At 29.2% G+C, this 10904-nt stretch overlaps 1 protein-coding gene and 1 long non-coding RNA gene across 4 annotated transcripts; one reads left to right on the plus strand and one right to left on the minus strand.

The window, feature by feature from the left end:
- Positions 1 to 1799: 1799 nt before the first annotated feature.
- LOC145182497 (E3 ubiquitin-protein ligase rnf8-like) lies at positions 1800 to 5236 on the minus strand. Of its 3 annotated transcripts, none has more exons than XR_016448297.1 (4): positions 4861 to 5236; positions 2573 to 4627; positions 1996 to 2349; positions 1800 to 1917 (listed from the first exon to the last, which is right to left on the minus strand). XR_016448297.1 is itself a non-coding variant. In XM_080057645.2 (4 exons), exons 1-4 carry the CDS (start codon positions 5095 to 5097, stop codon positions 1877 to 1879), a joined length of 1770 nt encoding a protein of 589 aa, XP_079913771.2. In that variant the 5' UTR covers positions 5098 to 5236; the 3' UTR covers positions 1800 to 1876. The 3 variants fall into 3 exon arrangements, 1 of the variants encoding a protein (XP_079913771.2); XR_016448296.1 differs by having other exon boundaries at positions 2556 to 4627; XM_080057645.2 differs by having other exon boundaries at positions 3490 to 4627.
- A 668-nt stretch (positions 5237 to 5904) lies between these two features.
- On the plus strand, positions 5905 to 8797 carry LOC149876933 (uncharacterized). The gene is made up of 3 exons (XR_016448300.1): positions 5905 to 8270; positions 8448 to 8514; positions 8620 to 8797. It is a non-coding gene; the product is annotated as an uncharacterized LOC149876933 (long non-coding RNA).
- The last annotated feature ends 2107 nt before the right edge of the window (positions 8798 to 10904 follow it).

Here is a 10904-nt window from a genome sequence, read left to right on the forward strand (position 1 = left end):
TTCAACGATTTTTTTTTTGAAAAAAAACTCGATGGTTTCTTTTTCGTCACGGAATGATGAAGGAGGATGTTCTTAATTTTCTTTCAAAATTTTAAAGAACTTTTTTCAGTAAATGCCTACATTAGCACTTTCTTTAATTTGTTCCTATGACTTAACTTCAAGTTGAGAGGCAGGAAAAAGATTTACTTTCATTTTCTATTGCATACCTATAGTGAATCTAAAGATCTTATTTTGTTTGCTTTCCATTATAGTGAAACTCAATTTTTTCATGAACTTAATGACGTCATCTAGATCACAGACGTTCGTTCAGTTTAAACCGATGCTATCGTATTTTGGCGTAAAAAAAAACAAGTTTTGTAAAAAATCAGTATTCATTTAATGTTGGCACATAAAAATTAAATTGCCTTAATAACCAGTTTTTTTGAATGGTTTTTACATGTTTCTGATTAAGGTTTCACTTAAACTCACATTTCAATATACCACGGTAAGGTGTTCATCAAGAGTTATACAATACCAAAAAGTATACACGTGATACATATTTAGTACCAAATTTTCAAAAATTATTCATTAAAAATGGTTTACAGCCCCATAGGTTGATGAAGGAACACTTGATAGGCGTCCACAGTTCATGAATATTATCATGAAATAAATTTAAAAAAAAATGCGTTTGTAGAAAATAAAAAAAATAATTATTTGTTTTAAAAACAAATTCAAAAGATAAAAAATCTACAGAAGAAGGGTCAAACACTCCTCAAGGAGGTTTATCTCCTACTTGGAATAGCAAAGAAGCAACTTCTGGGTCGAAACTACAAAGAAGCCTCCTTATCAAAGCTTCATTTGTAAATTTCTTCAAAAAACTTTCTGGTGAAATGACATTTGTAGTTCTTCACATCCTTGCTCCTGCTCTTTTATGTTGAGAGTATGTCTCAAATATTTTTCGGTTATCTTTCACTTTTTGTGACTTGATGCGTTTTCTCTGACTCAAACAATTGAAAATATATTTTCCTCGCAATTTTTTTACAGTAACTCTAAGAGCAGCTGGTTTGTAGAATTTACGAACTAACATAACTTAGAATGTTTGACCAATATGAAAAAGGATGAACACTTTTTGTGAAATGCTAGAATCAGAGGTTTTAAATCACTTTATTAGAATTTGTTTAACTTTAGACCAAATGATAGATTTCCCTCCATCAGTATTAACTGTATCAAGAGACTGACTACAATATCCTCCAAAACAATAAAAAGAAAAAATGAATGACATCATGGATAACAGATCTGAACGCAAATGATAAACACAACTTAATCCATTAATGAGACTTCTTAAAGTTAAAAACATTGGTGATACTAATGATACAACCTTTTCTGATTGCTACTGTTAAGAATTCAGCAGGTTGAGAAAACAGGGGCACAAAAGATAAAAAAAAAGAACAGCGTTTAATCGCCATGATATATATTGCAATAAACAAGCACCGTAATATGCTTCTTCTTTAATGTACAGTTATATTCTTTACAAACGCTGACTAATATCATCTTCCTTAATAAAATATATAGTTGTTATTTTATTTTCCCTATGAAGTTAACATTTTTACCCAAAAGACGCTTCGAAAAACCAATAAATACAAAAGATTGGGCACCGATTTCAGAAAAATGAACATGAAAAAACTGCATGAAACTGCATAACAGTCTTCAACCTTAAATCTTTGCCCACATTTTAATGAGTTTATTTTAAGATAACAATTTATTTGTCTCCATTTTAAGTTAGGTTACAGAAATTACTAGATAAAAAAGAAAACTAAGAATTCTTTAGATGAAAATAACAAACTAAGAAATTCGTTTATATGTACAACTATTTACAAGCATATGATCAAACAAGAAGTTATCTTCTGGGGCAGAATCGATCCAGGTGTCCTGACTCTCCTAAAAGCAATTATTAAATCTTAAACAAAAATACAACATATGATAAATAACCTAAAACTAAAAGTAAAATACGCTTACCGCAATTAAAACATCGCAGATTATTAAAAAATTGAAAATTGACATCGTGGTTAAAACCTGGATGCTGATAAAAGCCATTGACTCGCGAGTGAAATCGTGGTTGGTAAACATGATCTGAACGGACATACTGATTGTGAAATGTGAAATTGTTTTCGTCCAATTGACGTGTTCCATTGTATTGATTTGGTCGATTATCATAGTATGGTCTGTTGCGATGATTTCTAGGAGTACGAGATCGCGATCGCTGTCTGTGACGGTTATTGTTTGGTGTAAATCGAGTACTTCTGTTCACAACCTCGTCATTTTCGTCTGAATCGTCAGGCGAGTAAATCAAAGATCGAATACTCTCTGGTCCTAAAAAAATGATATTTAAAAACTATAAATGTATTAAAAATTAAAAAAATCAAAACTAAGATATAAAGAAAGCATGTCATGAGTAACAGAACTAAATTATGGGGAAATCAGTTAAGATCTGTCGACGTTTTTTTCAGTCGCATACGATCTCCTAGATTGCTCAGCCACAATTACCAGTTCTAACAAGTTGTAAATAAGAAGCATACGTGTATACTACCCTCACATGCATTTGGTACCATTGCTGATCACAGAAAACGAGTGGGAACACATCCTTATTATGTTTCATCCTCAGCACATCAACATACTAGGCTAACTAAGTTTTTATTTTAATTTTTCCATAAGCTAAAAATTAATGATTAAAAAACAAAAAAACAAGTTATTAGGGAAAATGCAGTTTCATCAAAATTTGTTTTAGGGTCAAAAACATACAAAATGTAGAAATTTCACCTTTGAAGACAAAGTTTTAGAGTCTTCTGATATGCTGACCATTAGTAAGCACACCAGAACTTCATTTTAAAAAATTAAATTGGAGATAATACTTATAGTACTTTAATGTGTCAAATTATTTTTTTTTAAAGACAACATTAAAGAAATTCTTTTTTCAAACACACAACTTTCAAAAACTCATATTTTTTAAAAAACAAAATCACTTTTTTGTTATTTTAAGTTTTCTGTTAAATTTTGTGTTTTTTTTTTTTTACATGCATAACTGAACATCTGTTACAATAAATAAGAATGATTTTTACAAAATTTCTTTAATAAATTCCAATAGGAATCATAAGCATCTTCTTAATGTTTAACATAATACTTTTTAATCCATAATCATAAAAGTAAAGTTTTAATTTATTAATTATAAACATTATTCTTGCTAATTTTAATCTCTTCTCAATTTTACTTCTGTTAAATTTTATTGACCTTAATAGTCAAAAATTCAGCTGAACGATAGCGCATATGAAGTCAATCTTCACAAATAACAAAACCAAACAGGTATTCTGGATGGATTAGGTTAACAATATAACTTTTCAATATTGTTAAATCGGTTATGGTCACGACATTCTTGGAGATCTATGCATATATTCATGATACAACAATGATGTCAGGCACATGAGGCCTGTTCAAAAGAAGCGGAGGATACATTACCTTCGACAGCAATATCCCTCCGTTTCAACTCCTCACGTTCTTGCTTTAGCCCAATCCTTCTCTTTAGAGTGTCCTCATCCATTGTTTCTACCATTTTCTCAACAGCACTATCTAACACAACAGAATGTACAGCCTTGCCCTTAATTTTTCTACGACACACAGGGCAGCTTTTCTTTTTTTTCATCCACAACATAAGACATAATTCACAGAAGGTGTGGGCACAAGACAGTGTTGTAGCTCCAATAAATAACTCTTGACATATAATACAAGTGAATTCATCTTCCATTATTTGGATAACTGTTTGTTTTGCTTCACTTTCAGCTTGTTTTGATATTTCTTTTTGCCTAATAAGCTGGTTTTCTTTTTCTTCAATCTGTTTTCGTAGTTCGTCAAGACATAATTCTAACTGCTTTTGGTTTTCCTCAACAGATTTATATTTTTCTATGAGACATTCTTTAACTTGCAGCTGTGCAATCAGATTGTTTTTTTCATTTTCTTTATGAATCATAGCATTTTCTAAGGCAAGTTTTTGATGCTCTAACTCTTGTTTATAAACTTCATCTTTCTCACTTAATTTATTGCATAATTCATCCTGCAAACTTTTCTCAACTTTTTTCTTTTCATATTCAAGTAAACGAATGTGCTGATCAAATTCAGCCCGTAATAAAGCTTCTTTTTCTTTTAACTGCTGTTCTAAAAGTTCTTTCAAATGATTTTCAGCTTTTAACCTTTCAGCCTCTAATTCTAACTTTTGAATTTCTAAATTTTCAATTATGCACTTTTGTGTTACTTCAAGTTTATTTTTTAAATCATCTTGCTTTTCCTCTTTATGACGCAGTTCATCAGATAAGCGCTTAATTTTGTGTTCCTGATCCTTTATTTGAGCAGCATTCGCTTCTATGATTGTTAATGATGATGAATCTATTTTTTTATGACGCTTTGTAGGAGAATAATCTTCTTTAACTAATGAACTACACATTAACTGTTTTGATACAGGCAAGACCTGTTCAAGTATATACTCAAATTCACATGGCGCATTTCCCATGGAACATCCAAATCCAATTTTTTCGCCCACATGTAATTCTTGTGGTTCATCTGGCTTGATTCTTTTGCCATTGATGTAAACTCCATTAATACTCTAAATAATTATTTATTTTTTTAAAAAACATACAAAATGAATCTATGATTATTTAGCTATGCTAACTTTTTTTCTTCTAAATAACTATTTCCTGGAAAAATTACAGAAACTTTTCAAATAACAAATTTCCTAAGTTTTGGATAAAAAATTAAAATTAGAGCATTTACAACATTTTATTGTTATTAATTATGTAGATAGATGGCTAAACTAGTTATTAGTAGTAATGTACATACATGATGATCAGCAATCATGATTTTTCCATTATCACATGTTATTGTTGCATGCTTTCTGGAAATCATTAGTGGAGTCACTTTAGACAGCAATCTAATATTGACTTCATCAGACATAATTCTACCAAAAGTATTTGGTTTTTTTTCAGAGAGAAGAATTATATTAGCACAAATAGGATCCTTTTTGCTCACAACTGGAACAACTTTTCTTATTCGGAATTTGAAAGCTGGATTCTCCATTAAACAACAATCTGACGTCAATATTAGTGATAAAATTAAACGTAAATATACTTTAAAGTCACAAGTTTTAATAGCCCCTTAGCGCACCTTCCATCACTTACTCACAACACCTTTCTGCATAGAAATTAATGTTCCTCTGTTTAAACGGTTTGTTTTTGTTAGCAAAAGCACTGGGATTGAGTTTAATAATTTAGGGGGTAAATAATGAAACTAACTAGCAAAAGTTAAATAAAAAACAAAAATAAAGTTTTTCTTGAAACAACTTTGATATTCAAAATAGTTATTAATTGTCATCGATTTTTAATTGTATCTAAAAAATGCAATTTTCTTGTTAACTTGTTTTATTAGTGTACATTTATAAACTCCACTGGAAAACGAGTCACATGATGTAACTCGTAGACATGATGCAAATGAAAAGCACAAAATGTAGTGTATATTACATAAACAATGATATTTATAATGGATTTTTAGTATAATTTTGCAAAAATAAATTGTAATAATATTCAAAGAAAACTGGAAATATTTCATAAAAATTTTTTTCCTATAAATGACTCATGGTTAAAAAAAACCGATATATATAAAATTAATGCAACTTTGACTGCATTTGATGCACAGCTCCTGGAGTGCCGTAGTCAAAAATTTGTTAAATATTAATATAAAATATATTGATAAATATTGATATATTCACGAAGTATCATCTAAATTGTCGCCTTTTGAAATCCTTTTCCGCAAATATGCGGCATGCATAATTAAAATTTTCGTTAAATAATCTCTTTCAGACGAATATTGAATGAAAAAAAATTTCTGAAAGATTTAAATTTTCATAAATTAGAATACTCAGAAGAAAAAAAACAAAACAACAGGAGTTAAGCGTTCTTTGAAAAATGCTTAGTTTAAAGTTTTTAAGCTTCGCTCCTTACTTGAACAGAATACCTGCGGTAAGACTTTGCGAACATTAACCGCAATTAAGTCTTATGCTGCTAAAGAGCCAGAGTAAAATGAACGGTGAAATTAATAAACAACCAGAAACCGGTTGTTTAGGAGCAAACAGCAGAATTAATAAACAACCAGAAACAGGCTTTTTAAACGTAAAAACCCATCTTGGGTTCAATTCGTCATCGGTTTAAAATTTCTGCTTTTTGTTCATTCTTTTTCTTTTACCAATAAATGTTTTTTATATTGATGGATAAGGAGAAAATGATTTTTTGCATGCGAAGTTGAATAAAAAACAATCCGTGCAGAAAAACATTTCCTTCAATGAATTATTTATATCGATTCTTCTATATAATATCGTTTCTGTCTTTAAAAACTATAAAACCTTTTACCATCATTTGTCTGTTGGATAAAGTTTCAATTTGCTTCACTTTGAAAATTGTTTTTTTTGTTTTTGTTTTTTGTTTTTTCATTAAAGAGAATATTTCAAATAATTAAACATCAAGTAGAACGAGGATAATGGAGTTTTAATGGCTGATTATATATATTCACTTATTCATTTATTATATATATTCACCGTTTCGAAACCATCTCGATAACAGCTAAAGATACTGAAAAAAGATTTAATATTTACCTTTTTTTAGAAAAATTTTAGTTTTTATATTTTAGCTGTTAACTGTGTTATCCCTTGACTATACACATTCTAAAGCATTATAAAAATGCTACTTAGAACCGTCGTATAACTTGCATCTCCAACAACAACTACTGGGGTTGATGTTATAAAAGATACTAATTTACATAATAGAATGCGTAAGTATGAGATGTAAAATAGCTGGTTGAGAAAGAAAAAAAAGGCAAAAGCGATTGATGTCGTTAGGTCCGAGTCTCAATTACAATTCTTAGCTGTGGCGCTGCCTTTCCAGAAAGGCTTTTTTCCAATCAGTAATGCTTTATGTTTTATACAAAATAAAGAAAAAATGTTTTTGGTTGAGTGTAAAACTGATGCAATTCCTTGAGAACTTTATTCCCAACAAAGCCGCAGGAATTTGTATCAAAATAAAAAATCAAATCAAACGTAATATGATGCGTCTAAAAAGCCAACAGCCTCAAAAAGTTGGTTGCCCTCAACGACAAAAAACTACGGATAGGTTTAAGAAAAAATAGGCTTTGATTCCAAAGTAATGCTTCGTACCTCAATTTATCGACCGATTTCAAAACATAAGTCGCAAAAGTTTTGACTTGGCGATTAAAGAGCTTCGTTGTTTCAGCTTTTAACAAAAACTTAAATCTTATTTAAAACAACCAAACGAGAAATCGACTGAGTTGGCTGCAACCCACCAGCTTCCTTAAAGCGAGCTAGATTGATGCAAGAACTTATATCTCATAAGCAAAACAACTATCGATGTTATATACCAGGGTTTATGTTATAGCTCACCGTTCTTTTGTATTGCTGTACAAATTTGGTTTTGAGCGATAAAGAAACTCTAAATTTGGCGTATAATAGATGATGCAGAATTCTTAGTTCTTGAACAGAAAATCTTAAGCATGCAGGTTCCAAGATTCACAATTCCTATGTAACCAAGCCACGGATTGCTCACGGTTATGAGCAAGTTATTTACTAATTTCGATGGTTTGAAAGTTGATTGATATTCTCAGGTTATTTATATATCTATTACTTTATAATTCTTCACAAACAACAACTATAAAGAAAAAGTATATCTTTAAAGTATATCAATAGTATACAACACTTCTGTAAAAGGTTGGTTTTAAAGGTAACATATTACTCTTGTATCTTCGCCAGATCACCAGATCTGAACCCCATTGAAATTTTTGAGAATGTGAAAAGCGTTGTGTAATTGAAACTTTCACTGGAAAAAAATTGGAACGAAATTCCAAAGGATTTATAAATGCATGAGATTGAATCTATGCCAAAACGTATTCGAGCCTGCGAAATATTGAATTAATGCGTAACATTTTTTTGAGCTGAATTCTTTTTTGATTAATTTTCGTAAAGAAATGATTTTTTGTTTAATTTTTTATTATTATTATTTTAGTTATACAATATATTCCGGATAAAATTTAAAAAAACTCTTTTTTTGTATATATTTTTAAAAAGCATGGAAATAAATTAAGTAATCGCTAAAAAAGTGAACTGAAAGCCACTGTATGTAAAGAATATGAAGTATGAAAGTATGTAAAGTAGCAATCCAAACTTTAAAGAAGTTTAATGAAGTTTTGAAGTAAGTTTTTAGGTTTGAAAGGTGTGGAAAAAGTCAATCTAAACATTTTTAAATATGTAGACCGCTATATTTGTCATAGCTGTTTAAATTTTTCGTGAATATACTTATATAAACTATAAACAAGAAGAAAAAAAATAGATATCAACTTTTTTTCAAAAATTTTAGAAATTTATTTAGAGACGCTGGAAAGTTTTTCTTAGATTTGCCCGCCTTTGGAGCAACCGCATTTTAACAAGATTTTTATGTAACGATTTTGAAAAATTAGTTGGTTTTACTTGCACTTTATTTGTCTTCACGAACTTAGAAACATTCTTATGATTGATTCGTTTTGTCTCCAATTTCTCTTTAGAAGATCAATGGTATTGTTTAATTCCAATCGGCTTTTTGACAAAATAACTGGTTGATCATGAAAAGATAGATACAGTTTAATTCAAGAATTCAGTGCTTACCGGATCTAGGCTCTTTTAGATCTTGAGAAACTTGATGAAACAAACGGAAAATCGAGGATGCCAAAAAAGATTGTTAATATTAGAGTGCGCCAAGTTCCCGTATTTACGGGAACTACGGGAGCGGGATCCTGTTCCTGCTTTTGGTATTTAAAATACGGGAACGGGATCCTGTTCCCGTAATAAATAAAATACGGGAACAGGAAATTCCCGTTCCTGTTCCCGTACGTCATTCGATGTAACGGGGTTTTCCCGTAATTATTATATTATAATATATAATATATATATATTTATATATTATGATATAATATATATATATATTATATATATATTATATATATATATAATATATATATTTATATATTATATATATACATATTTATATATTTATATATTATAATATATATATTTATATATTATAATATAATATAAGAAATACGGGAAAAGCCGTATTTTTACAAGTTTCCCGCATTTTACCAAGTTTCCCGCTTTTTTACGGGATTCCCGCTATTTTATGATTTGCGCGCATATATTCCCGTTTATTTTAAGATTTTAAGATTTATGTTATAAATTTGGTACTAATACTAGGAACAAACTACTATAACTATAAGGTAAATATATATAAATATTATAATAATTTAAAATTATAATTAGGTTTAAGACCTAATTATAATTTTTTTAAGTAGTTTACTGTCTTCGTTTCTTTGCTAACTTTCTTCTTTTCTTTGCTAACTTTCTTCTTTTCCTTACTAACTTTCTTCTTTTCTTTACTAACTTTCTTCTTTTCTTTACTAACTTTCTTCTTTTCTTTACTAACTTTCTTCTTTTCTTTACTAACTTTCTTCGTTTCTTTACTAACTTTCTTCTTTTCTTTACTAATTTCTTCGTTTCTTTACTAATTTCTTCTTTTCTTTACTAACTTTTGTCTTTTCTTTACTAACTTTCTTCTTTTCTTTACTAACTTTCTTCTTTTCTTTACTAACTTTCTTCTTTTCTTTACTAACTTTCTTCGTTTCTTTACTAATTTCTTCTTTTCTTTACTAATTTCTTCTTTTCTTTACTAACTTCTTCTTTTCTTTACTAACTTTCGTCTTTTCTTTACTAACTTTCTTCTTTTCTTTACTAACTTTCTTCTTTTCTTTACTAACTTTCTTCTTTTCTTTACTAACTTCTTCTTTTCTTTACTAACTTTCGTCTTTTCTTTACTAACTTTCTTCTTTTCTTTACTAACTTCTTCTTTTCTTTACTAACTTTCGTCTTTTCTTTACTAACTTTCTTCTTTTCTTTACTAACTTTCTTCGTTTCTTTACTAATTTCTTCTTTTCTTTACTAATTTCTTCTTTTCTTTACTAACTTTCTTCTTTTCTTTACTAACTTTCTTCGTTTCTTTACTAACTTCTTCTTTTCTTTACTAACTTTCGTCTTTTCTTTACTAACTTTCTTCTTTTCTTTACTAACTTTCGTCTTTTCTTTACTAACTTTCGTCTTTTCTTTACTAACTTTCTTCTTTTCTTTACTAACTTTCTTCTTTTCTTTATTAACTTTTTTCTTTTCTTTACTAATTTCTTCTTTTCTTTGCTAACTTGCGTCTTTTCTTTACTAACTTTCTTCATATCTTTGGTATCTTTCTTGTTAATTACCTTATTTTCCTTTGAATATAAGTTATTAGTTAGAATTAACCTTTTTTCCTTTTTTTTTTTTAGGTACATAGCTTTTATTAAAACTCCCCTGTGTGTCTTCTATGTTGTAAAAATCTTCTATGTTGTAAAAATGTTGTTAAGTTAATAAATTTAAAAAATAAAAAAAAAAAATAAAAAAGAATCCAAAAAAAAACAAACACCTAAACCAAAATAAACCACAAAAAAAAAAAACAAATTATATAACCAGGAAAAAAAAAGAAAAAAAAAAAGCAGGAAAAAAAACCAGGAAATATTAGACGTTCCAGGTGAAAAACGGGAACAGGAACGGGATTTTCCCGTTCCCGCTTTTTAAAATACGGGAACGGGAATTCCCGTTCCCGTTTTTTTCCAAGTCCGGGAAATGAATCCCGTTCCCGGAAATTCCCGCTTTCGTTTCCCGGAAAACGGGAATTGTCACAGCCTAGTTAATATTGGAAGAAGAGTCTTTGTTCCATCCAAGTTACTTATTCAGTTAAAAGTATAGAAAACAAGATAAAGTTCTATGGAAA

Source organism: Hydra viridissima, unplaced genomic scaffold (assembly GCF_058129835.1).
Source record: "Hydra viridissima isolate aposymbiotic clone 2 unplaced genomic scaffold, HvirCarnegie_v1 scaffold_17, whole genome shotgun sequence".
NCBI lineage: Eukaryota > Metazoa > Cnidaria > Hydrozoa > Anthoathecata > Hydridae > Hydra > Hydra viridissima.

What these genes read in the sequence shown, in the direction of transcription:
- LOC145182497 (XM_080057645.2), bottom strand. Translation starts at nt 5,097, where the DNA reads ATGGAGAATCCAGCTTTCAAATTCCGAATAAGAAAAGTTGTTCCAGTT. An exon ending in TCATGATTGCTGATCATCAT is followed by an intron (nt 4,628 to 4,860) that starts GTATGTACATTA and finishes ATAATTATTTAG; the next exon opens with AGTATTAATGGAGTTTACAT. An exon ending in TCTGCGATGTTTTAATTGCG is followed by an intron (nt 1,918 to 1,995) that starts GTAAGCGTATTT and finishes AATTGCTTTTAG; the next exon opens with GAGAGTCAGGACACCTGGAT.